Source organism: Elephantulus edwardii, unplaced genomic scaffold (assembly GCF_000299155.1).
Source record: "Elephantulus edwardii isolate Elephantulus edwardi_28Jun2011 unplaced genomic scaffold, EleEdw1.0 scaffold00015, whole genome shotgun sequence".
In the NCBI taxonomy this organism is placed as follows: Eukaryota; Metazoa; Chordata; class Mammalia; order Macroscelidea; family Macroscelididae; genus Elephantulus; species Elephantulus edwardii.
Genome location: NW_006399765.1, coordinates 18165928 through 18192769, shown reverse-complemented (window position 1 = coordinate 18192769; position 26842 = coordinate 18165928). Strand labels below are relative to the sequence as shown.

Sequence of the window (26842 nt, the reverse complement as noted above, 5' to 3'; positions counted from 1 at the left end):
GGCCGAGGCGCCCGGCGCCGGCGCCGGCATGGAGCGCTCGCAGAGCCGCCTTAGCCTGTCCGCCTCCTTCGAGGCGCTCGCCATCTACTTCCCGTGCATGAACTCCTTTGACGACGAGGATGCGGGTGAGCGTGCCGCCCGACCCCCTGGCACCCCGGGGAGTGTCCCGGGACCCAGAGCCCGAGGACCCCTCCCCGACCTGGTGCGCCCTAGAACTGGCCACTCTCCCCTCCCCACCCCCCAACTCCGCGAGGGGATGCGCCCCCAGAGTCTCCTTGCCAACCCCCTGCACCCCGGGGTCTCTAGGATGCGGGCTGTCACCCCAGGAACCCCCTCGGTCATCTGCATTCTTCCCTTGCCCGCAGGTGGCCCCTTTGGGTCCTCTGGACTCTGCTCTCCCTACTCCCCTGCGTCCACCTTGTCCCTAGATTTGACCTGTCACCCATCCTAAGGTTTCTGGCTGTGCGCACTCCCCAGCCCTCAAGGTTCTGGCCGCCCCACCCCTGGGGCTGAGACGCGCCCCTCGCCATTGGGGGTGGCGCGCAAACCTCATCTCTCCATCTTTGTCTTGGCCGCATCCGAGGCTCCCAGGCTAAGACACCCCCCCCCCGCCTCCTGCACCCAAGGCCTTGAGGGTCCCCATTTGTCCCTCTTTTCTTTACCCCATAGACTCTGGGCTTTATCAGCTAGATGGGGTAAGCCTCAGGGAACAGACTGGGTGTTAACCTTGCCTCCCGGTTCCTACGCGCTCATCCTGGAGGGAGATAGATTATAGGGAGGCGCCACACTGCACTTTCGCGCCCTTCGGGCTTCATCCCTGACCCTAGAGGCTCTTGTCCCTGGAGTATCCCTTCTGGGTGGCCTGGACCAGACCACCATCCAGCTGCTGAACCTCCTGTTCCCAGGCCTGCACAGCTGTCAGAGCCCAAGGGGAGGAGAAGCCTGCTGTTTGGGGCCCTGAGACCAGCTAGTTCTTACTAAGCCTTTCAGATCTGGTTCTGGGGTGAGGACACCCATCCTCCTACAGGTGGGGAAGCTAGAGGGCTTTGGTGCCAGCTTGCAAAGAATGCCAGATTTAGAGTAAGAATTGAATTCCAGCCTTGAATCTGTTGATTAGCTGTGACCTTGGACAAATTACACCATCCCTGAGTCTCAGTTTCCTTATCTGTAAAGTGGGGACAAGAGTGCCTCATACACAGGGGCCCATAGAGTGAGGATGGAGCTGTAAGTGTTTTGTAAGCTGAACATTTGAGAGCATTTGCTCTGAATGAGGGAAGAGGGGTCTATGTAGGGGGAGGAACAAGCATCTGGCGTAAATGTGGGTTTTCTCTCAAAAAAAAAATGTCAGTGTCCACTTTCCACAAGATATTGCCTGCAGTTTTTAGGGGAGCCTTAAGATTCCTTGCCCACAGGACCCCTCTACTTATTTGCCTAGCTACTTAGGGAAAGCGTGGGGATGGGACAATGAAGAGGGGTGGTAGGGAAAAGTCACCCCAGAATTTGTTTGCTGAGTAAGTGGGGATTCATAAGTTAGATCCCTGTCAGGCCTGTATTGCTGTTGACTTGGAGATGGAAGAGGGCTAAAGGATACTACAAAGCCAGCCTTGGTTCCCTTTATACAGAAAAAACAACTAAAGCTCAGAGCCTTGACTTCCCCTCCTCAATGAAGCTAAGAGAGCTCTGGTAGCATAATGTATTATGTGTAGCACTGCTAACAGAAGGTTAGGAGTTCAAATTCACTAGCTGTTCCTTTGGAGAAAGATGGGTAGTTTCCTTTTTTAAAGCCTTGGTAACCCAGAGAAGGGTCACTAGGGGTCAGAACTGACTCAGTGGCAGTGGGTTGGGTTTGGTTTTTATAACTAAGGAGGATGTCATATTATTTTGTACAACGGAACTCTGGTGGCCCAGTGGTAAGAAACTGTCCTGCAATCCCAAAGGCATACAGTTCAAATCCACCAGCTGCTATGCAAGAGAAGGATGAGCATTTTTCTCCTGTGCAATTAACTGCCTTGGAAACCCAGTGGAAGGTTAGCTGGGTCAGCTGTGGGTAGGATCTGACTCAATACACAATAACAAGGTTCCACTGGAGTGTAAGTCAAGAGAGAGATTCTGAAGAGAAAATTGGGGCAGAAAGTGTCCCTTTTACCCCAGTCAGGTGAACTGGAGCCTACCCCTTAACTAAGGCTCGAGGACTCTTCTGAGGTTCAGCAGGCCCTTTGGTCTCAGGTGGGGAGCATGGGTTCATAGGAGTGTTGGAGGCAGGTATGGCTGGATCCATTTCTAAAGTTAGGCTCCGTGCTATGGGCCAGACACCTCATTTATTACTCAGGCTGCAGGGGACTTGTTCTGATTTAAAAACATTCAAAGCAGATAATGTCATGTAATGGTGGAGATACTGCTAAAGCTTCACCTGGTTTTCGACCCCAAAAGGTTTCTTCAGCTTCATAAGTGTTGCGGTTGAAAGAGACCTCGACATCATCATCTAGCCCCTTCTCGTCGCCTGGGGGGGGGGGTGACTGTGTCTGTGTGCGCATGTGTCCCAAGGTCATGCAGTGAGACAGTCACAGAGACTAAAATCAGGTTTCTGGTTCCCTTTCCAGTAAACCACTTTAAAAAAAAAAAAAAGCAAAGCTAAAATCTCACAGTGTAGAAAATGGTTCCCAGGTGAGGAGGCCTCAGGGAGCTGCTGGCAGCCAAGTTTGTTTAGGGCATTTTAGCGCTCATCCTGGGGGATGTGTCGAGCTGAGGGGGAGGGAGAAAGTCAAGTTTCATTTCCGGCAGCATAATAAGTGTCTGGTGAAAATCAGAAGTGGGGAACGCTGTCTCGGTACTTAATTCTCTTGTTCTCAAAATCATTCCTTTTCACCTGAAGAAACCTTTTGAATTTATTATTTCAGAGTGGCACCATGCTGAACTAATTTCTAAAACCACTTTGAATAGTCGCCCAGATACTAGACAGGACACAGCTTCTTGGGAGGGCCGTCCCAGATGGTTTTGCTTTGTCTTTCTCTTCCCCCCTCCCCTGCTTCACTTAATGCCCCTCTCTCCTTGATGGATCAATCCTGGAAGGGCTCATCCGGTAGCTCCCCACTTCTCCTATGCTGCTGTTTTCCACTTATGTTGAGTGAATGCATCATTTCCATCATCCACATGGAGTCAGAGGCATCTTCTTCTGGTTTCCTGAGAAATGGGGCGAGAAAGATTTTTTTTTTTCATTTGCCTTAACTGGGCCAGAGCACTCTCCTGCCTCGGGCATGGGAACCTTTAAATGGCTAAGGCAGCTGGCCTTCCTCCCATCTCTTTGCTGGGGTGTTTGCCATTGTAGGTTCCTAGGATTTCTCTTACAGAGCATCTTGTCTCCTGCATGCTGAACTCATTTGGGTTGCTTTTGCCCCTTGTCAGCAGGATGCTGGAGCTGTAGACAGTCCCATGAACATGAACATGTCGAGTCAGTGTCCTTCCTCTCTCAGCCTTGCTGGGCCTAGGCTTGTGATTGAGGAAGGCTGAGGGTGGGGTAGAGCTGGATATGTGATCTTGGCTTTCTCATTTGTGTAAGAAAGAAAATAACAGCCTGGCCTGCCTTGGGTCAAGATTTTGAAAATGCTACCTTGTGTTAGACATGCTTTAAAGATATTATTTTAATTAGTTCCTCATCATAGCTCCACAGCAGCCAACTGTAGGGCATCAGAGGGCTCTCCTGTTAACATCATTTTCAGGTGAGAAAACGGAGGCACAAAGATAGTAAAGTCATTCTCTCAAAGTCTGGAAGGGAGGGAGTTAGGATTTGAACTTGGGCAATCTGGCTTAAGCATCTGCACTCTTGATTATGATACTATTTATGCTGTGCGAAGTGTTTATAACAGTACCTGGCACAAGAAAGGCTCTCTGTCTACGCTAGCTGCTAGCTGCTATCTTTCTTACTAAAGTAAGCTTTCTCCGAGCATGACTTTTAGAAGAATCTGTGCGCTTGGGGAGGGCTGGAAGCCTGGTCTCAAAATGTTTTATAATTTTTGTAGGTAATTGTTACTGTATTGTTATAGTTATTAAGGCAGAGCTGGGCTGTCCTTCTTTGAAGTAGTTTAAGGATGGGGCTTTGGGGGACTTAGGCCTGAAGAAGAGACTGGAGAGCATTCTCGCTACCATTTCTCCTGCTCTTCCTTAACAATTCTATTTGTACCCCATTAGAGTCCCAACTCTGCCTCTTGGCCTCTGTAACCTACCTAGGAAATAGGGATGGCTCCATTCTCTAGCAAAATGCAAAAAAAAAGGGAGGGGTGTTATGACGGGGTCTGGAATAGAGGATGGTGTTCCTGAGACTGGCTGAGTGCTTTCAGCGTCCAGTCCTCCCCACCGCCTGCCCAAGAGAAGGGCGGAGAAGCTGGAGCAGCTAGCTCCTATTTGCCCATAGGATGCTTCAAGCCAGCGCAGAGAGGAGGTTGCCATGGCAACACAGGCCGGCTACCGGTCCCTCTCCTAGCAGTGCGGGCCACATCTCTTAGGCTAGAAAGCCCTTCATGGCACCGCCCCCTTCCGTTCTAGCCAAGTCTGAGGGTGGGGGCATGGTAGATGGGACCCACATTATAGTACCACAGTTCCATACCCCCCCCCAATTTTGGACAGAAGAAACAGAGGGGTTGTCTGAGTTACTTCTCCTGGGTTTTGGGGTGGAGATCGCCATATCCTGCCAGACAGATCCTGGCAGGGGGAATGAAAGTGCCAACTCCCACCCCTGGCCTCAGGCACCGGAGTGACCACGCTGGAATTCTTTCCCTCTCCCCACCTCCCTCCGCCCCCAGTTCACTCCATTTGGCTGAGTTTTCTTTCCCAGAACAAGTGCTAACTTTTGTCCTTGAAATTTGACCTGAGCTTTTTCTGGGAAACAAAATGTCCTACTGTCCCACCCCTTCTCCCGGAGCTGGTGGGAATGAGCAGTTCAGTCCTGGAGGGGGACTGAGGCTGGGTGGCTGAGGGGGATGGCGGCAGGGAGGCCTTAGAATATCCTTCTGTATCAGGGCTCCTGGAGGCCAGGAGGCTGGAGGATCAAAGCCTCTGCTCCCACTCTTACCCTAGAGCAGCCCACTTCCTGCCTCCCTTGTCCCGTCCATCCCCCCATCCCCACTTTTCCACCCAGGTGTGGTTATCTTTCTGTCCAGGGAGTGGGGCATAGTTCTTGATTTAGAAGCACGGTAAAAAGGGAACCAGTCTGGACCTGGAGTGAGAATATGGACTCAAACTGCTTCCTTTTAATTAATTCTGAGATAATTTTCTTAGAAAAAGCAGGTGGCTGGGGATCTGCCCCTTCTCCCCTTCTGCAGAACATGGTCTCCTTGTCTGCTAGAATGTGTTGTCTGAGCGCTGACTCCTCAAATCGTCCCTCCTTCAGACGTCCCTCCCCCCACAGACTCCCAAACTGACGGCTCCAGCTTCCTTGGTATTTGCTCCTGCCTGGGACACACCTGGTTCTATCTAGTGGGAAGGAGGGGTCCCTCCACCTTGCTACCTCTGAGGATGAGTGAGGTTCTCTACCTCACCCCAGTTTTTAGTGCTTGTGGAGAGGAGAGGAGAGGAGAGGAGAGAAGAGAAGAGGAAGAACGCAGGAAGCCCCTACCCTCGGAATGACCTTCTCCCCTGTCTCAGGCCATCTTTCGTTTCTTCTGACCTTTCTTCATTCTGGTATAACAGCCATTGCTTCAGTATATCTTTTAAGAACTGGAAGGGCGGTACTTATCGAGAATATGCTCAAAGGGTGTGCTATCTTCCTCCATTATAGTCTGTAACCTTTCCCTCCACCCAACTCTCTAAAGGACTACCCATCAACCCCACAGTTATTATGCGCCATTGAGTCACTTGCACCTCATAGTGACCCTGTGCAGAACAGCTCTGAACCCTCCTCTAGACAGCCAATTTCATTGTCTCCAACATACCTACCCCCATTACCCCAGTCACTGACTCAATCCATCTCATCCAGGGTCTTCCTCTCTTGTGCTACCCCTCCACCCTCCCAAGCATGATGACCTTCTCCAAGGTGGTCCCTCCTGGCAATATGCCCAAAGTATGTGAGGCAGAGTTTCAAAATCCTTGCCTCCAAGGAGCAGCATGGATTGTAAAACTATGCAGTAAAGCAGGAAAAAGATAACTGGACTTAGATTTTACTTCACTCTTTCTCTAGGCCTAGTTTAACTTTTCAGGGACTCAGTTTCTTCATCTGGAAAAAAGGTTGATTATCCTGCTAAAGGGTCAAAGGTAAATGAAAAAAGCTTTCTGGGTGCTGGGCTCTATGCTCAGTGCTTTCCTAATCTCACTGAAGCCCAAGGTAGCCTGAAGGGGGGGCCTCCTGTTGCAGATGAACCCATTTTGCAGATGAGGACAGCCAGGCAACCTGAAGTGGTTTGTGGTTTTCCCAGCTTGGCCTGCTGTGATTCACATACAAGTGTGTCTGACTGCAGAGGGCACTGTCTGCTTCTGGGCACCATCCAGGTGGAGAGGTCTGTGCGTGTTGTTAACAGCCAGCACGTGGTCAGGGCTTGGGTGCTACTCCTGTTCTGCTGTCCCCATCAGGGTCTGTCGCCTTGCAGAAATCCCCTTCCCTGCCCCCTTGAGTCCCTTCCTGGCCATCCGTTCCTGGATGGTCCCCAGCATGCTCTACGGCTGCTGTAGCTGCCTGGCCTCCTTGAAGGATCCAGTTGTCTGCCCTGGCCCTGGGGGCTGAACCATCACCTGCCTCTCCAGCCCGATGTAGGCCAGGACTGGATTATATTTAACGCTGTGCTATTTCCACTTGACAGCTCCTGAACACCTCCCCCTTTTCGTCTTCCTCCCCCCTCCCCTTCTGATTCACTCGGAAACTGACGAGGCTGATGTCAGCGCCTTATTCTTAGCCCCCGTAATTGTAACTGCATTTAGCAGTGCGTACTTCATTAACTGTTTCTGCGATGGGGGAGTGAGATGGCTTAGTGGCTGGGCAGGACATGGGTGGGGTGCACAGAGGGCAGGTGCTGCAGGACCCTGGCCAGCTCCCTCCTCTCGCTGAGCCAGCTGGGTGGGTTCCAGGCATGACTTTTTGAAAAGACCCTTGGAGAGAGAACATCTAGTTTAAACCTCATTAGACAAGGCGGGAAACTGAGGCTCAAAAAGGCTCGGTGTCTTCAAAGTCAAACATTAAAGGCCCCTAGGACCAGTTTTCTTCTCTGGTATTTATTCATTCTTCTAATTTTCAGTTGACTGCCCACTGCTGATAAGGTGTTCTAGGTATTGAGGGATCTTCTGGGAACAAGACAGACAGTTTCTGATGATGGAGGTATGTTCTGGGGTGGAGGACATAGACAGTATATAGGTGGTGGTGGTTGTGGACTGTCGAGTTGGAGCTGACCCTCCAGGGGATTTTCAGAGGCAGTTAATCCCATGGGAGGAGATTGCCCATCCTTCCATGGTAGCCTCGAGCTGCTGCATGCTTTAAGGAATGAAATAATTTAAGAATTGTGTTAAGTGGAATGAAAATTAACCCAGGTGGAGGTAAGTAAGGTAGTCAGGGAAGGCTCTCTGAGGAGGTGACATGAGCCAGCATTGAGAATCTGAGGGGCATGAGTGTTCAAGGCAGAGGGCAGAGCCCATGCAAAGGTCCTGAGGTTAACATGAGCATAATGTAGAGGCAACAGAAAGGAGACCAGTGTGGTTGGAGAGAGCGGGTGAGCGAAAATGAGGTCAAAGGGGTAAGCAGGGGAAGATCAGCTCAGCCAGTAGATAGTGATGAGGAGTGTCAGGCAGGGAAACTGAGGCTCAGAGAGAGGCTGAGAACGCAGGGCTCCTGAGTCCCCGCTTGGCTGTTTGTTTGCTTTTTGTCCCTGACACCTGGGTGACTGTACCTTTAAATGTGTAGTGTGGCCTCCTGGAAGGTGCTGCAGAAGCCTGGCAGGGTTCTTTCTGCCCCTGTCTCCTCCTCACCTCTCACCTGTGGCTGCTTTAAAGCTTCTCAGGCTGCTGTAGGTGTGGGAGACCCTGGGGATTATCCATGATGAGGCTTTGGAATCCTGCCTCTGCCGCTTCTGAACTGCTCCCTTGGGCAAGTGATTTGACTTTTCTGATACTAAGTTTTCTCATCTGTAAAATGAGGCATAATATTAGTAAGTAATGTTGTTGTTTGTGGTTATGTGCCGTCGAGTTGCCTGCGACTCATGGCGACCCTATGTACAACAGCCCTAAACCCTGCTCTGTCCTGTGACATCTTATTGTCTCTGACACAACTACCCCCATTACCCCAGTCACTAAATTAGCCATCTCATTGAGGGTCTTCCTCTCTTGTACTGTCCCTCCATCCTCCTGAGCATGACGTCTCTCTCCAAGGACTGGTCCTTCCTTGCAACATGTCCAAAGTATGTCAGACAAAGCTTCAGAATCCTTGCCTCCAAGGAGCAGCCTGGCTTCACCCTCTCCAGGGTGAGCTTGTTTGTTTTCCTAGCAGTCCGTGGTATATTCAGTACTCTTCTCCAACACCACAGCTCAGTTATCAATTCTCCTTCCATGCTCCCTGGTCATTGTCCAGCTTTCTGATGCATAGCAAGTAATTGCAAAGACCATGGACTGGATCAGGCACACCTTAGTCTCCAGACTGACATCGTTACTTTTCAGTACTTTGGAGAGACCTCTGACAGCAGACTTTCCCACTGCAATTAGTCTCTTTATTTCCTGGCTGCTGGTACTAAGACTGCCAATTGTAGAGCCAAACAAACTAAAGCTGTTAACAATCTCAGTCTCTTCACCATCCATCATGATGCTGCCATTCGGCCCAGTAGTGAGAATCTTTGTTTCTTGATGTTGAGCTTCAAATCATATTGAAGGCTGCCATTATTTTTTGTTTGTTTGTTTATATTATTTTTTTGCTCCTTCTCCAGCGGAGCATCTGGTGGATTCAAACTGTGTACCTCTGGGATTGCAGTGCAGCTTCTTGCTACTAGGCCACCTGAAGGCTGCAGTTCTTGACCTTCTACAGCAAGCACTTCAGGTCCTCCTCAGTTTCAGCAAGCAGGGTTGTGTCATCTACATAATGCAGATTGTTGATGAATCCCCCACCAATCCTGATGCCACAGTTCTCATAGAGCTCAGCCTCCAGGATAATCTGTTTGTATAAAAGGTAAAAGGGTAATTGCAAGGAATAATAAGCAATACCTACGTAGCCCAGGTACACTGTATAAACCTAGACCTGGGTTAGGTTTATATACAATGGTGGTGTTATTGTGGTTATGTGCCATTGAGTCAACCACAACTCGTAGCAATCAGATGAACAATGGCTCTGAATCTTAGCCTATCCTGTGCCATCCTTACCATCTCTGACATATTTGAGCCCATTGTTACAATCAATTGCCAATTGTTAATATGGAATTAAGGTTTATTCAGTTATCAGGATGAGTGAAGTCGTGTATCTAATACTTGGCATGTGTTATCAGGTGCCGATGACGTGATTCTGACTCTGTGACCATATGTACAACAGAATGAAATACCGCCCATTCCCGCATTTCTGTTTTTCAGCCTGTTGTTGCACCCCTGTGACGGTCCATCTAGGAGAAAGTGACTCTCCTTAAATATAATGCCCGTCTCTAGGGACAGGACCCTTCTGATAACATGCCAAAATATGTCTGATGAAATCTCCCCATCCTTCTTTCTATAGACCGTTCTTCTTCCAAAACATCACATATTGGTTCATTTTTCTGACAGTCCACTGCATACTTCAGATTCTTCACTGACACCATAATTCAAGTACATCAGTTCCTCCATTTTCCTTGTTCATTGTCTGGTTTTCACATGCAGATGATTCAAAGTACCATAACTTGAGTCAGATGTACCTTAGTCCTCAATGTAATATCTTTGCTTTTAACATTTTAAAGAGCTCTGTGGCAGATTTTTTTCCAGTGCAGTGTGTCATTTAATTTGCCTGTTGTTTTCTTGGGTGTTGGTTGTGGATCCATGTATAATAAATCCTGACTTTGTCCATCTAGTTGTGATGATTTTTATTTTCTTTGTGTTGGAGGATCATCTATACTGAAGATTGTTGTCTTTGACCTTTAGCTGTAAGTGCTTCACATCTTCACTTTGCACAAACAAGATTGTGCCACCCACATTTTGCAGGCTGTTAAGAAGTTTTGTTTCAATCTTGTTCTTCATAGAGTCCTGCTTCTCAGATTATCTAATCAGCACACAGTCTGGATAAATATGGTGAAAGGAGCACACCTTTTCTGACTAAACCACATGCCGAATCCCCTGCATCTGTTGGAATAACAGCCTCATGGTCTCTGTACGGGTTCACATGAGCAAGTCTTCTGGAATTCACATTCCTCAAAATGTTATTAATAATTTATCGTGAGCCACACAGTTTAATGCTTTTGCATATAGTCAATAAAACACAAGTGTACATTTCTTGGATACTTTTTGCTTTCAACCAAGATCCATCTGGTATCAGCAGTGATAACCACCCTTCCATACTCTCTTCTGAATCTGGCTTGAGTATTTGGCAGCTTCTTCTTAGTGTATTGCTATAACCGTTTTTTAGTTATCCTGAGGAAAATCTTACTTGCCTGTGATACTCATGAAATGATGTAATTTCTGCATGCCGTTCTTTTCTTGGGATGGGCACAGATTATGGGTCTCTTCTAGATTTTCTGGCATAGTACATCCAGTTTTGCATCTGTTTGTTACAACCTCACAGTAGGTATTCTGTCAGTTCCTGGAGTCTTGTTTTATCATCGCTTTGCGTGCAGCCTGCATTTTTTTCCTTTGGTATCAACAATTTTGATCCTATGCTTCTTTCTGAAATGGTTGTCAACCAGCTCTTTTTGATACAGTTACTTTTGTGTATTCTTTCCATCTCTGAATGCTTGATATATTGTTCTAGATTTCCTCCATAGAATCCTTGGCTGTTCTATCTCAAGGCTTAAATTTTTTTCTTTTGTCTTTTTGGTTGGAGAGATGTGAGGTGTGTGTTCTTCCCTTTTTGTTTTCTCGTATCAGGCCTTTGTGTATTTCATTCTAATACTTTGCCTCCTTGAGCCAGCCTTTGAAATCTGTCCACTTGTTCACGTCTTCATTTATGCTCTCTGCTGTAGCTGCTCTCCATTCACAAGCAAGTTTCAGAGTCCCTTCTAACCTCCATTTTGGGATTTTATTTCTCTCCTAGCTTCTTAATGACCTTTAATGTCCTTCATTTATCATGTCTTTGATAACAGGGTGCAATTTATAATGTCATCCCACAACTTATCTGGTCTTTGGTGTTAGTGTTCATTGCATTGGAGCTATTCTTTGTGTGTGTGTGTGTGTGTGTGTGTGTCTCCAACTGGCACAGGAGGAGATTGCCCCTCCTTCTCTGGCAGAACTTCTGGTGGATTTGAACCATGAGCCTTTGGGATTGAAGCGCAGCTTCTTGCAACTAGGCTACCAGAGCTCCCCGCGTCATATCTGTTCTTGAGATGGTCTCTACATTCAGAAGGGTTCTACTGTTTAGAATCTGGTTCTTTGTGAACTTGGTTTTGTTTTTCTTCACTTTCAACTTGAACTTGCTTATGAGTGATTGATGACCTGTTCCACAGTTGACTGTTCGCCTTGTTCTGACAGATGACATTGAGCTTCTCCACCACCTCTTTCCCCATATTTGATTTACCATGTACTTCATCTGTTGAGAGCCATGTATATAGTCACCCATTTATATTACTATAAAAAAGATATTTGCGGAGCTCTGGTGGCTGTGTGGCAAGAAACTGTGCTGCAACCCTGAAGGTGCGTGGTTTGGATCCAGCGGATGATCCGCTGGAGAAGGAGGTGCAATCTCCTCCTGTACCAGTCAGATCTGATTCAATGACACACACCCAAAAATAATAAAAAAAAATTTTAAAAAGAAATAAAAAATAATAATATTTTCAATAAGTGTATCATTGGTTTTGCAAATTCTATCATATACTCTTTTTTTCCATATCAGGCACTCTTGTGTTACTTTTATCATTAAGGTCATATTTTCAGACTATTGAATCTTCATCTTTGTTTCCAACTTTTGCATTACAATCACCAGTAATTATCAAAGCATCTTGATTGCATATTTGAGCAATTTTATACTATAGAAGTTGATTTTAAAAAAAATGGTGGTTGGGGTGTCTATAACTTTGGATACTAATTATATTGACTAGTTTGCCTTGTTGGTGGTGGTGCCATTGAATTGGGTCTTGACGTGTTGCAGACCCTTCTCAAGTTTTCAGAGGCTAAAGATTGTCCATCTTTCTCTCTCAGACCCACTCGTAGATTCAAGCGACCTACCTTTGGATTGATTGGTAGAACAGTGGTAAGTTTATGGATAGTGTCCTGTTGCTGACAGAATTGTACTTTAGGAGAAATCTTGAAAGTTTCCTTTTGATGCAACATGATTCCTCAGTTTGTCATTTGCAGTAGAATAAGCCCAATGTTTGTCTGATTCACAGTGGCCCACGCCAGTCCATTTCAACCATTTCAGTTCATGTCCACAATATTGATCTCTATATGTTTCCTTTCATTCTATTTCTGATTTTTCTTGATTTATGCTTTGTATATCCCACATTCTGATCATTAATGGGTATTTATAACTGTTTCTTCTCATCTTGAGTCACATTGCATCAATAAGTGAAGGTCCTGAAAACTTGACCTTGTCTAAGTCACGGATGTCAACTGCTGTATGAAGTCAGTTCTTCCTTGGTCACATTCTGAGTGCCTTTCAATCAGAGGGTCTCATCTTTCGGCACTATATTAGAGAATATTCTACTGTTAGTCATGAAATCTTCACTGTGCAGTTTTAAAGAAGTAGATAGTCCCTTCCTGGTTTGGCTTAGTCTGGAAGACATTCCTGGCCATGGAAACCTGTCCACCTGTTTAAAATACCAGTGACATAGCTTCCCACATCCTAGCAGCCCCCGGGTTCCCACAGTGTAATGGACTGACAGGCGGGTGGTGGGCCAGCACACCCTAAACCAAATGCACTGCCGTGGAGTGAGGTCTGACTTACAGAGGAGAATTGCCCCATAGGGTTTCCAAGGCTGGAAATCCGGGAGCCTCAAGGAGTGACTGGTAGATTCAAACTGCCATCCTATCATTTAGCAGCCCAAAGCTTACTCCGCTGCACCACTAAGGCTCCTTGCTCTGCACGTTGCTTTTCTCAGGTGCTGTCGCGTCTACAACAACCCACAGCAGCCCTGTGAACAACAGATTGGAAAGTTGTCCTATTTTGCAGGATCCTCACAATCTCTGATGTACCATCAGTCACAGTGTCAATCCGTCTTGCTGAGGATCTTTCTCTGTCTCTGACCCCCCATCTTACCCCACATAAGGTCTTTTTCCAAAGACTGGTCCCTCCTGAAAACATGTGTGAAGTACCTGAGAGGAAGTCTCACCATCCTTGCCTCCAAAGAGTACCCTGGCTTCGCTTCCTCCAAGGCAGCCTTGTTCGTTTTCTTTTTGGCAATTCATAGGCTATTCAGTACTCTTCTCCAAAACCGCAATTCAAAGACACCACTTCTTTAGTCTTCCGTATTCATTGTCCAACTTTCAGATGCATAGGAAGCAACGGAAAAGACTATGACTTGGATCAGGCACCTTTAAACTAATATCATTGCTCTTTAGTACTTTTTAAAGAGGCTTTTTACATGTTGTTGTTGTTAAGTGTCATAAGTTGTAGACAACTCATAGCAACCCTATGAACGAAAGACATGACCACTTGTATAACTTTCATCCTTTCTCCAAGTTCATAGAGTTCCAGTGGCAAGCTATTTTAAAAGTGGGTGCCACTTCTGCTTCCAAGCTTATTTTAATTGGGGAGCTTCACCAAACACCATCCACCATGGGTAACCATTATCATATTTGACATACCAGTGTCACATTATTCAGCATCACAGCAACCACGAGTTACCTCTGTACAGCAAATGGACAGACCAGAGCTATACCACTTAGAAGAATGTCTGACCAAAACCAATTAAAACCAGATGTGAGTGGCACAGATAAAAATCACCCACCTTTGACTTGGTAGCATAACTTTTCTATCCACCAGGCTCTGTGGGTGCTAATTCAGTGGTAGTTACTGCTGGTGTCAGTTTCACTGAATTAGAGTAGTGCTTCTCAAACTTGATAGAGCATCGTGTTCATTTGGAAGGCTTGTGAAAACAGGTTGCTGGGCGCTACACTAAACCAGGGAGTTCTGGTGCTATCCCACAGCTGTGCATTTCCCTAGGTTGAAGTCCACCAGCGGCTCTATGGGAGAAAGATGACAATCTCCTCCAGTGCAGCTTTCAGCCTTGGAAACCCAGTGGAGGGTCTCCCGCCCCGACAGCAGAGAGGAAGTATGGGAGCGATCCCAGGCCAGAGTTTTCATTCAGTACCTGTGGGATGAGACCTAAGAGTCCCATTTTTACCAAGTTCCCAGGTGGTGTCGGTGCTGCTGATCCAGGGACCCTGACCCTAGAACCACTAGTTAAGGAAAACGGCAGAGAGGAATGAAATAGCTTCTTAACACTTGAGAAGTCACCTGGCTACTGCGTGTTAGGTGCTGGAACACTGGGTTCTGTATCCCCTACCTGGGAATCGTCTTCGGGTGCTCCTGGTTCTGCCACGTGGCCTCTGATCCGGAGGAGCCTCAGTGCTGCCCTGCTTTGCCCTGACTTTAATAGATCGGGCGCGCATCAATCTTTTTGGAAGTCATCTTGTACAAATGATAAATGAGTCAACATGAATAACATATTAGATCATAATATTCTCTTTCAGGATATTGGACTCAGATGACTCAAGGGATTCTGAGGGCTTTAGGGGAGCTCTGGTGGCCTAGAAGTAAGAAGCTGTGCTGCAGTTCTAAAGACACGCAGTTCGAATCCACCAGCTACTCTGCGGGAGAAGGATGGGCAGTCTCTTTCTGTGCACTTCACTGCCTCTGAAAACCCTCCGGGGGGTCCCCTATGATGACACACAACAACAACTCTACCACCAGACAGGATGGTCCTTTTCCTGACTGGGGAGAGCCAAGCCTCTGTGTTAAAACCAAAAGTTCATTTGAGGACAAACTTCTACTGGGAAGAATCAAATCAAATCAGTCATTGATAATAAAGGGGCAGGGTGCTGGACAGTATTACTAAGGGGGCTTACCGAGTCAGGTTATCCAGATGTTCCTAATAAAGGGGGAGCGGCTGGTAATTTTCTAAGGAAAGGTTGCAGTCTTGTTCAGATGTCAATCAGGGCACCAAACTTTATGATTTGATGAGATGCCCATCAGCTTCATGAAACTCCAGAATCAGAAGACGAAGGTGTTTCAGAGCATCTTCCAGGCACAGCTTGTCTCAAACGGACAGGAGGTACTCCCTGACAGGGGTGGCTCAGGCAGTGGAAAAAGCATAGACTTTGGAGACACAGACACCTGGATTTGTTTCTTCCACTCTCCATCTGTGTATCATTTTGGGGCCTCAGCGGCTTCTTTTACAATGCAGGGTGAACGATTCCTGCCTTCTGAGAGTTGGAGATGATAGAGATACATCACACAGAAGGCACCCAAGCAATGATGGCTGCTGCCTTGGCTGTGGAGTCCCTGAAAGGTGCAAGCAGTTAATGCGCTCTACTGTGCACTGAAAGGTTGGCAGTTCAAGTCCACCCAGAAGCTCTTTGCAAAGACGTTGTGGCCACCTCCTGCCAAAAATAATAGCCATTGAAAACCCTATGGAGCTCAGCTCTATTCTGCTAAACATGGGGTTGGCGCAGACTCAGTGGATTTGGTTACCTGGTATCTTTGCTGTACTAAGTCTCAAGAGAACAGTCCCTTGTCCTTGAATCCCATGTCCCCTGTGGGCATTGCACATCTTTTTTTTTTACTTCAGTAAAGATTACAACGTTAGAAAACTCTGTTGTTGTTAGGTGCTATGAGCCGAGCATGACTCATAGGGACCCTGTGAATAAGATCCTGACCCAGTTCTATCCTGTGACATCCCCAAATCCCTGATGCGCTTGAGCTCACTGCGACCTTCACTGCAAGTTCTGGCTTGTTCAGGGTCTTCCTCTCTTCTGCTGACCATCAATCTTTCCAAGTACAATGCCCCTCTCCAAGGAATAATCTCTCCAAGCTACAAGCTCACAGTATGTGAGATGAAGCTTTATCAGCTTTGCCTCCAACGAACACTATGGCTGTGCTTTCTCCAAAACATATCAGTTTGCTCTTTCTCCAGTCCATGGGATATTCGGTACTGTTCTTCAACACCACAACTCAAAAGCATCAGTTCTTGTCAATCTTATTCATTGTCCAGCATTCAGATGCATAGCAAGTGATGGAAAAGACCATGGCCTGAAACAGGCACACCTTAGTCTTCATACTGATGTTATTGCTCCTCAGTAATTTGGAGAGGTCCCTGACAGCAGGCTTTCCCAGTGCAGTACCTCTCCTGATGGCAGGAACCAAGGGTGCTGATTGTTGATCCAAGTAAGACAAAATAGTTGACAACATCAATCTTTTCTCCATCTATCATAAAACTCTAGAAAGCAGTTTTACTCTTGTCACATTCTCTCTCTCTTCCTGTCATTGCCATCGAGCTGGAACTGACAAATTTTCAGATACTATAAATTGCCTGGGAGGAGACTGCCTGTCCTTCTCCCATATAGCAAGTGGTGGATTAGAACTTCCCACCTTTGAATAGATAGCACAGTTTCCTACCCACTAGGCTACTAGAGCTCCCTCTTGTCACTATATTATGTTACTATAAGTTGAAAACTGATGACACATAACAGCATTCCCATCTGTACAGTGGGCTTGGTTTAGATACAAGTAGAATCTTGCAGAAAAGGGAGGATAGTATTCTAACTCCCATCAGATTCTTTCTACTCTGCTATCGTCTCTAATGGATTCTTTTTCACTCCTAGAGCCTCCCTGCCTAAATTGCTCTAAAACCAATCTTTGGCCAGTTGGTCCTTGAATACTTGTAAAAATAGGCACTTGAGAAGTTAGGTAATAATATACTATAAAATTTTAAAAGCACCAAGAATATCTGGAGCAAAAGACCTGAGAATCCTTGTCTTCTGAACCCCTGTCCAGTCCAGGTACAAACACTGTGTGCGACCAGTTCCCACAGCCCTTGACACTGGCCGTTCCTAATGATGAAATATGCACATAGTGATAAAGCAGCCAAGGGCATCTAAGGACAAGCCAGTCTCCCTCTCCCCTCAGCTACCTAGTGCCATTCTCACACATCATTATCCTCATAGGCTTCTGATTTTTTTCCCTCTATTTTTCAGATACTGAGTTCAAATTAAACACTGAGCATCTAAGAGAAATTGATTGTACTAGGCAGTCTATAGCATGATGGTTAGGATACAAACTCTGCAACCAGATAGCCTGGGCTTGAATCCTGACTCTGCCACCTAACTGGCTATGTGACCTTAAGCAAGCTACTTAATCTTTTAGAGTCTCAGTTTATCTGTAGAATGGGACTAATAGGCTCTTCCTGCCTCAGAGGGATATCATAGGAATTAGCTGACTAAATGTTTGTAAAATGCTTAGTAGGAGTGTAGAACACAGGGAACGGATGCCTGATGGATAAGGAATTGTGTTGCCAACCCAAAGGTAAACTGTTTGAATCCACCAGCTTCTCCAAGGGAGAAAGATGGGCAGTCTTCTCTCTTATGATTTACAGCCTCTGAAAACCCACTGGAAGGTCAGCTCTGAGTTGGTTCTGACTTGATGGCAATGAGATGATGATGGTGACACAGGAAAACTGCTATAAAACTGTTACTGTTTCAGAACTTTCAAGCCAGGTATGTCTCTGAGGGCATTTTCAGAAGTTTCTCTGAGGTCAGCTACCTGCATGGAAACCCAGGGGTGGTGGTAGGTGCTGTTGTGTTGCCCCCAACTCACAATGACCTTATGTAAACAACATTGCCCGGTCCTGTTCCATTCTCACAATCATTGGACCGTTTGAACCCTGTGGTTGTATCTATTGTATCAGACCATCTCATTGAGGGTCTCTCTCTTTTCCACTGACCCTCTTCTTTACTAAGTTTGATGTCTTTTTCTAGCTATTGGTTTCTTCTAATGGTATTCCCAAACTAAGGGAGACAAAGGCTTACCATTCTTGGGTCTTTTTTGTTTTTAAAATTCTTCCCCCCCCCTTTTTTTGTGTGTACTGTCTTATTGGATCCAACTGGCACAGGAGGAGATTGCTCCTCCTTCTCCAGCAGAACATCTGGTGGATTTGAACTGTGCACCTTTGGGATTGCAACACAGCTTCTTGCCACTAGGCCATCAGAGCTCCTCCATCCTCGCTTTAACGTGCATTCTGGGTATACTTCCTCCAAGACAGGTTTGCTCATCCTTCTGGCGGCCCATGGTATATTCAGTATCTTTCACCAGTCGTGCGGTTTGAACATGCGAGTTTTTCATTGAAGACTCTGAGAGGGATGATGATTTTTCCAGAGCTTCACGGCAGGTCCGTGGCAAAGCTAGAAAGAGCACTGATGCTCCCAGCTCAAGGCTTCTTCTGGCTTCTGAGTACCCTGGGTGGCCCCCTGGACCCTGGTGACCCCTGAGGCTGCAGGTTCTCTCCGTGTGGCACTTTGTGTCCCTGGTAAAGCTGCCTGGAGTGGGTGGGAGGATGTATCGTTAATTAGGGTGTAATGAGAAATTAATTAGTTCCTTAGCAAATGTCTTAAGAAACATCTTTCATCTGACTGGGCCCAACACCAAGACTAGACCAGGGGTCTCTGTCTGTTTGCCTGCCTCTCTCTCTCACACACACACTCTCAAGCAAACACATGTACTTCCTTCTTCACAGTAGAATCATGGGTAATTTTTGCTTTCTGATTGATGCTTTTACCCTGGTTTTCCAGATTTTCCCCAGTGCATGTGTCATGGTAAAAATCAAGGACTTCAGTTTGGAGAGCACACTCCTGCTGGTAGTTGTGTGACTTCATCTAATTTATTTAATAACTGGGTGCTTCTGTTTCTCTCTGTAAAACAGGGATAATGATAATTAACGCTTGTGCGGCACCCATTCCCTTCTGACACCTACCCTCCACTAACTCGTGCAGGCCTCACCACCACCCTGTGAGGAAGGTCCTGTCACGGTCCCTGTTTTATAGAGGGGGATACTGAGGCACAGGAAAGTTAAGTAAGTTGTCTGAGACCCCACAGCTAGAAAGAGAAGAGGGCAGGATTCAAACATAGACTCTCAAATCTGAGCTTAACCATTTGGCTATACTGCCTACCTCATGGGATAGGGGTGAGAATTAATAAAACATCCGTATAACTCTATCTTGGTGCAGGGTGCATAGTATCAACCCCGAATCCCACTGCCATCAAGTCGATTTTGACCCGTGACGGCCTTCTAGGACAGAGTAGAACTGCTCTGTTAGGAGGTAAGGAGCTGGGCTGCCAACCCAGAGGCTTGCGGTTCAGATCCACCAACTGTTTCATCAGAGAAAGAAGTGCAGTTTCTTCCCGTGTAATTTATGGCCTCTGAAAATCCCCTGGAGGGTCAACTATGAGTCAGTTTTGACTCGACAACACACAACAGTCTATACAGAAGCACGCTACCACGTCTTTCTTCTGAGGAGCAGCTGGTGGGTTCAAACCATTGACCTTCTGATTAGTAGTCAAGTGCCTGACCATGGCACCACTAGGGCTCCCGGCAGGAGGAAGTGTGCTGTAAGTATCGTGGTTGTTTTAACTGGCCATCTGGTTTATTCCAGCTCGTGGAGCAGAAATACTCTGTCAGACTTTCAAGGCTGCGACCTTTCAGGGATGGAGCATCAGACCTGACCTCCTAGACTCAAATCACCTTCTGCATGGATTCAGAGCACCCACATTTTAGCTAGAAATCAAGCACTTACCTGTTCACACCACCCAAGGACCACACCCTGTGAATATTGTTGTTATCGGGTGCCGTTGACTCTTTGTGGTCTTATGTGACAGAGGACAGCTGTTCCATAGGGTTTTCTTAGCTGTGACTTTTATGGGAACCCACCTTTTCTCCTGTGGAGCAGTTGGGTAGGTTCAAACTCTCAACCTTTCAACCTGCAGTCCCACACTGAACTATATGCTTCATGCAGTGACTCCTCTGTAAATCTTAACCCTTGTTATTATTAGCAGCTACGCAAGGGTCCTGAGGTAGGGAGGGATGTGGCCTTTGGAAAGAGCAGAGAGAAGAGCACATGCGTGTGGTGAGGCAGTGGGAGATCATGAGGCATCTTTAATGCCGCTTCAAGGATTGGGACTTGTGCTTAAAGACCGTTAGAGCCCCTGTTGGGTTTCCAGCTGAGAAGTGACAGACTCAGACCTGGGGTGTGTCACTATGAAGTGACAGACTCACTCATGGGTATGTGAAAACCTCTCTACCGCTGGGTGAGAAAAATGGAACCTCGAGGCCTAGGGGTGGCTTCCATTGTTCAGAACCAACTGTCTTAGCTATCCAGTGTCATACTAACAAAAAAGCCACAAGTGGATGGCTTCTGTAACCTGGAATTTATTCTCTCAAAGTTTAGGAGAGCCAGGGGAAAGCTTATTATTGACTGCAGAGGAAAGTTCTTGTCTTATTTTAGCATTTGTGGGCCTGGTGCTCCTTGGAAATCTCCATTTGTCTTGGCATTAGTCTTCCCCTGGGTCTATAAGGCTCTCAGCACAGGGATCTCGAGTCCGAAGGATACATTCTGCTTCTGGCTCTTCTTTCTTGGTTGTGCTAAGGCCTCTTCTCTCTCCTTTTATCTTTTATAAGATAAAAGGGCTTGGAGAACACACCCTGGGGAAATTCTGCTTACCTTGGATCAGGGCTAAGACGCACCTGATTCAGGCCATGGTCTTCAGTCACTGCTATGCATCTTAGAGCTGGGCAGTGAATAAGGACGACAGAAGAAGAATTGATGCCTTTGAACTGTGGTTTTGGAGAAGGCTACAGAATATCACATGAACTGCTAAAAGAACAAGCAGATACGTCTTAAAGAAGGTGCAGCCAGAGTGCTCCTTAGAAGCAATTGTGGTGAAGCTTCAGCTCACATACTTTGGGTACATTGCTAGGAGAGGCTGTTCCTTGGAGAGGGCTGTCATGCTTGGAGGGACAGTGAAGGAGAGGAAGACCCCCAACCAAGTGGACTGACACAGTTACTGTAGCAATAGGCTTGAGTGTGTCAGAGATGATGAGGACGACACAGGATAGGACAGGGTTAAGATCTGTTGTTTGTAGGGTCCCTGTGAGTCACACTCGGACTTGATGACACCTAACAACTGCTATATCCTGAGTAAAGATGTTACATTCTACCCTAATCCCCTTACTGCTGATTGGTTGACACCAGACGACTCCTTGGGAGTGATTACATCATTACATAACTGCCAAATTACATAACTGCCAAATCGCTGAGAGTCACGGCCTGGTCAGGCTGCTAATTCTTGAGGAGAAATACAGTTCAGTCTGTAACACTGACCATTCCAGCACTGAATCCTCTGACCTGGTTGATGATGATCTGTGGTGTCTGGGCTGGATGCGTGGGCCACAGCGTAATAGGCGGGGAAGTCAGGAGTGTGTCAGCAGGCTGATCTGGTGATGCGGGAGGCTGGGAAGTGCCGACTTGAAGGCAGGAACAAATTACTCTCCTGGAGACGAGGCCGAGCCAGTTCCTGCCGCGTTACATTATTAAATTTGTAATCTTCATTCTAATACTTTCCAGCAGTGAATAAGAACCAAATTTAAAATGCCGGCTTTACATTTCGGGAATGAAACTCTTTGTCAAGAACTCTTGAAACCCATAATTTCACTCCAGAGGTGAATGCCTAAGTCTTTAAAAGAAATTAAAGTAATAATAATAAAAAAGAAAACCATCCTTTAGTTAAAGGTTGAGTTTGAAGGGTTACCTGTGACCTCGGCCTGGCTCAGAACTGGGCATCGGTCTGTATGTCACCTGTCCCAGGAATGGCTCAGAATTGGAGTCCATAGATGCCCCAAGGCTGCCCAGGAAATGCTAACCCCAAAACATGGCCTTTAGGGAGGGTTGAAAGAAAGATGAAGGAAACCTTATGCCCCTTCCACATTCAAAGGTTGGCAGGTCTGTTGAATCATGGAAGAGTTTGGTAAAAATCAGGCCATGGCCTCCAAAGAAATCAACTCTGTCAGCCTCATGTTTTCTTGTGGGCCTTTTCATGAATGGAAGACCTGGCGGTAATAGGATTGCGAGTTGCACCATTTCAATCATTAGCTCCACACAAGAAGTACTTGGGGTCTCGAGCACTAGTGGGCTCTGTCCAGAGGCTCCTCATAGGGCAAGGAGACCATAGGGCAAAGAGGATGTGCCAACTCAAGTCTACACCCCACATACCCCACATTCTAGGGTATGTCTGGGGTGACACGCACTTCCTAAACAACATGCCTCTGGAAACTATGCACTTGGAGAAACGATGAGAGTTGTAGAAAGGCTTCAGGTCTTTTGTTCAAAGGGTCACTAAGAGTCATTCTCAACACGATGGCAATCAACAACAACAAGAACAACAACAACAACATTGTCATCAGAGCAGAACTGACTCTTTGGTGACACTCCCAGCGGGTTTTCAGAGGCTGTAAGTCACATGAGGTGAGATTGCCCATCTTTCTTCCTCAAAGCGATGGGTAAATTTTAACTGCCTGCTTTTGGGTTGGCAGTGCAAGTTCTTACCCAGTTGTTGTTGTTGTTGTTGTTACTGAGCACCACTGAGGCAGAACTGACCCATAGCTGACCCTGTGGTGGGTTTGTAGAGGCAGTAAGACTGCAGTGAATAGCATGGCAGGAAACTGCCCATCCTTCTCCCGTAGAGCAACTGGTGACCTCGAACCATGTACCTTCAGGATTGTAGTACAGTTTCTTACCACCAGGCCTCCGGAGCTACTTTCCTCCAAGAGATGTTATTTATGAGACTTAGTGACCCTGCAATGTGCCCCTGGAATTCTCTGCCCTAATGGCCTGAACGAGCTTCCGGGGTCTTGCCGGACCTCCCTGAGCCCATCGTCCACCCAGATGACTCCATCCATTACTGTCTGTGGAGGTGAGAACAAAGCACTGACGTGCAGAGTGGCCTCTGTGTATAGCGAGGATGGAGGAATGAGGGTGGGCCACAGCCCACCATTAGCTCTCTCCTAACTGCCACATTTGACCACAGACATCTGAAGATTCTAAATTTGAACCTGGCCAGGTCTTCAAGGTCATTATGAAGGTCTACTTGTCAGAGTAGAAGGATTGAACATATTTTATTTAATAACCTGCTTCATTACTTTAAGGATGATTATAAGGATAATTTGTACTCTTGCCCCCATTCTCACCACCATTTGGGGACATCCTTGGAGTGAGATTGAGAGCAGGCCAGGATGAACCTTCCCCTGTGGTGCCCCTTGTCCGGGCTTCTGGTCCCTGGCTTCCATGCCACCTCTGTGCAGACCAGAGAAAGATGCTTCTCCCTGCTGCATCCCCTGCTCCAAGTGATTAAAAAACAGAGAGAACTGTTACTGTTTGTTATTGGGTACCATTAATTTAAACTCATAGAGACCCCATGAGTCAGAGTAGATCATAGGAGGGTTTTCTCGCCTGTCATTTTTATGAGAACAGATCAACATCTTTCTGGAGCTGCTGGGTGGGTTTGAACCAGCAATCTTTTTGTTAGCAGCCATGTACCTCATTGTTAGGCCACCAGGACTCCTTAACTCCTCCTCTAGAAAGATGAATTCGAATAAATTCTAATTTGTTCAGCACCAGACTGGGATGTACGGCTTGGCAGGTGGAAAACAGGCTTAATTTAGCCCATGCCTACCAGATGGGCACCTTTGTGCAGGAAGCAGCCTGTCCGACCCTTCACAGGCTCCTATAGCCTGACCAGAAGGGGCCGTGGGTAAGACCTGAAGAGAACCTGCTACCACAGGAATCTCAAGGTCATCATTGAGCTCATTCACCTTTTGTCATCATCATCATCATCACAAGAGCTGGTGCTTTTTGTTTGCTTTCTTCATGCCGGACCCTGAGCACTGTGCCTGCATTATCCTGCTGAACTGTCAGAGTATGTGGCAGGTGAAGTTGTCATCCTCGTCTTCCAGAGGAAGCTCAGAGGGGATAGGCTGGTCCTTGCCCAGAGTGGTCCTTGGGGGCAAGGATAGCAAACTTTGTCTCTCATTCTTTGTACATGTCACCAGGAGAGGCTATTCCTTGGAAAGGGACATCGTGCTTGGAAATGTGGAGGGTCAGTGAAAGAGAGGAAGACCCTCAACGAGATGGGTTGACACGGTGACTGTGGCGATGGGTGTGTCAGAGATGGTGAAGACGGCACAGGCCAGGATGGGGTTCAGGGCTGCTGTTCTTAGGGTTGCTGTGAGTCCTACTTGATTAGACGGCACCTAACAACAACAACAGTTGTCATCAAGCTGCTTCTAATTCATGAGAACCTCAGGTATATCAAGGTAGAACTGGGCTCCATACGGTTTTCCATGGCTGACTTTTTAGAAGTAGATCACCAGGAATGTCTTCTGAGGCACCGCTGGGTGGACTTGAACCTCTAGCCTTTCAGTGAGTTAACTAGCCATATCCTCCGTCTGTGCTACCCAGGAAGTGAAAGATCTGGGATTTGGACAGAACTGGTACAAGTGTACCGGCTAGCCTAACTGTGGCTCTTCACTGCCATTTATCATAGTCAAACACTGAGCTGATGAGTCAGAGGCTGAAGGTATGACACTGAATGGGGTGGGGCTTCCTTCACTTTAGGGTGAAAAACAGGCAGAGCGGACAGTTGGGCACTCACACAGTTAAGGAGAAGTGTGAGATTAGCCTGAAAGTGAAAAGCTGTTTACTAGCTTGGCCGGGCAGATCCTGCGGACCACTGGAAGCCCTGCGTGGTCACTGGGGGACCTCCCTACGGTTTATTTATGCCCATAGTGTTAAAAGGACTCTCTAGTTCTTGTTGTGTGCTGTTGAGTTGGAAGCAACCCCTAGCTGCTCCTCCCGTGGGTTTTCAGAGGCAGTTAATCATACAGGAGGAGATTACCTCGCTTCCTGTGCAGCAGCTGATGGATTCGAACCACATGCCTTTGGGACTTTAGCGCAGCTTCTTTCCACTAGGCCACCAGAGTTCCCCTAGCAATCTGAGCTGTTAACCCAAAGGTTTTAGATCTCCTGAGATGGGCAGTCTCCTCCCGCTACAATTTACAACCTTGGAAACTCGATCCAGAGTTGCTGTGGGTTGAAACTGACATAGCAACAGTGTGTTTGAGGGGTTTTTTTGAACATGGGTGAAATAGACGTATTAGAAAGTAGATGTGGGGGAGCTCTGGTGGCCTAGTGGCAAAGAAGCTGCACTGCACTCCTGAAAGCACGTGGTTCGAGTTCACCAGATGCTCTGCTGGAGAAGGAGGGGCAATCTCTTCCTGTGCCAGTCGGATCCAATACAATGGTGCACAACAAGGAAAGAAAAAAACAAAGTAGATGTGGGAGGAAATGGGACCAGGAGAGCAGTTAGGTGGCAAAGAAAGGGCCAAATGCTGTGCCCAGGGATGAGGGGGCAGGTGTGGTGGTGCTTCTTGAAGACCAGAGCTGCTGCATCGTCTTTGGGCCATGCCGAGGGAGTGGGATTATATCCATCTCCCACCATAATTCATTTTTTAAATTGGAAAACTGAGGTTGAGAGGAAAAGGGTGGACCCTTTGGTGCGTTGTTGGACAGCCTGAGTATGAGACTCGGGCTTCTGGGTCCTGTTTGGTCCATGGTTTAGTTCCATCGTGGGGATCCTTCCACACCAAGGAATGTTGTGGGAAGTTTCTGTTCATCATTTACATTTTTTAAAGTCAATATTGTGCTTTCAGCGAATCCTCGGTGGCGCAATTGAGTGCTTTATGACGAGCCAAAGGGCTTGAATTATGTTGTCAAAGAATACTGACTGTACCAAGGACTGCAGGAGAAGAAACCGTTTCAGTATGACGGCAGATGGCTCTGTACTTGGGGTGTGACCAGGATGGTCAGTCAGACATCAGCGGAAAAGGACCGATTAGAAAGTAGACGTGGGAGAGCTCTGGTGGCCTAGTGGACTGTCAGTGGCTGCAGCAGTGGCCGCATCGACCAAGGAGATGGCTCGGGACCGGCAGCATTTCATTTTGTTATACCTGGGGTCACTCTAAGTCAGGGCCAACTCAACGGCACTTCACAACAACTAAGCAAAAGGTTAATGGTTCGAAGCCACCCACAGCTGCCTTGGAACAAAGGCCTGGTTGTCTGCTTCTGGAAGGTCACAGCCTTGAAAACCCAGTAGAGCTCGTGTCTGCTCTGCACATGGTTAGCCTGAGTCGGACTGGTTTTGTGCGTCCATGAACGGCAAGCAGAACAACAACGGTGCCATGTCAGTAGCACTCATTTTTCTGATCACGAGCTGTGTTCCAGGTGCCAGGCTCAGACTTCAAACCCGTGACTTCATTCCGTCCTCAGAGCGGGCCTCCAAAGACAGTCCCGCGGCTGGTCCTGCTTTACTCACTCACTCGCTGCTGTTGAGGTGAAACCCACTCAGGTTTTCAGAGGCTGCAAATCACACAGGAGGAGATCGCCTATCTTTCTCCCTTGGAGCAGCTGGTGGATTCAAACTTCCTGCCTTTGGGTTGGCAGTGTAACTTCTCATTCACTAGGCCACCAGAGCTCCCTTCCTGTTTTACAGATGAGGAAATTAAATGCCACCTCCAAGGTCACACAGTGAACAAGTAAGTGGCAGAGGCGATTTCTTGAGTCTGGACGATGTGTACAGGTTTGGGGGAAATGCCGAGAAAGCAAGCACATAAAAAATGAGAAGCACTCCTAATTCTGTCATCCAGGAGTGGAATGCTTGGCCCCTGGGGAGATTTCT

The 26842-nt window shown here is 47.1% G+C and overlaps 1 protein-coding gene across 2 annotated transcripts in view; it reads left to right on the top strand.

Moving 5' to 3' along the window:
• The first annotated feature begins 28 nt into the window (after positions 1-28).
• RIMS4 (regulating synaptic membrane exocytosis 4) overlaps positions 29-26842 on the top strand; it is a 64009-nt gene continuing 37195 nt past the window's right edge. Inside the window, exons 1-2 of one of the 2 annotated variants that reach the window (XM_006881562.1) lie at positions 29-125; positions 1719-1721. In XM_006881562.1, the coding sequence (XP_006881624.1) occupies positions 29-125; positions 1719-1721 (100 nt within the window). The remainder of the gene's footprint in view (positions 126-1718; positions 1722-26842) is intronic. The other variant, XM_006881561.1, reaches the window with a different exon arrangement.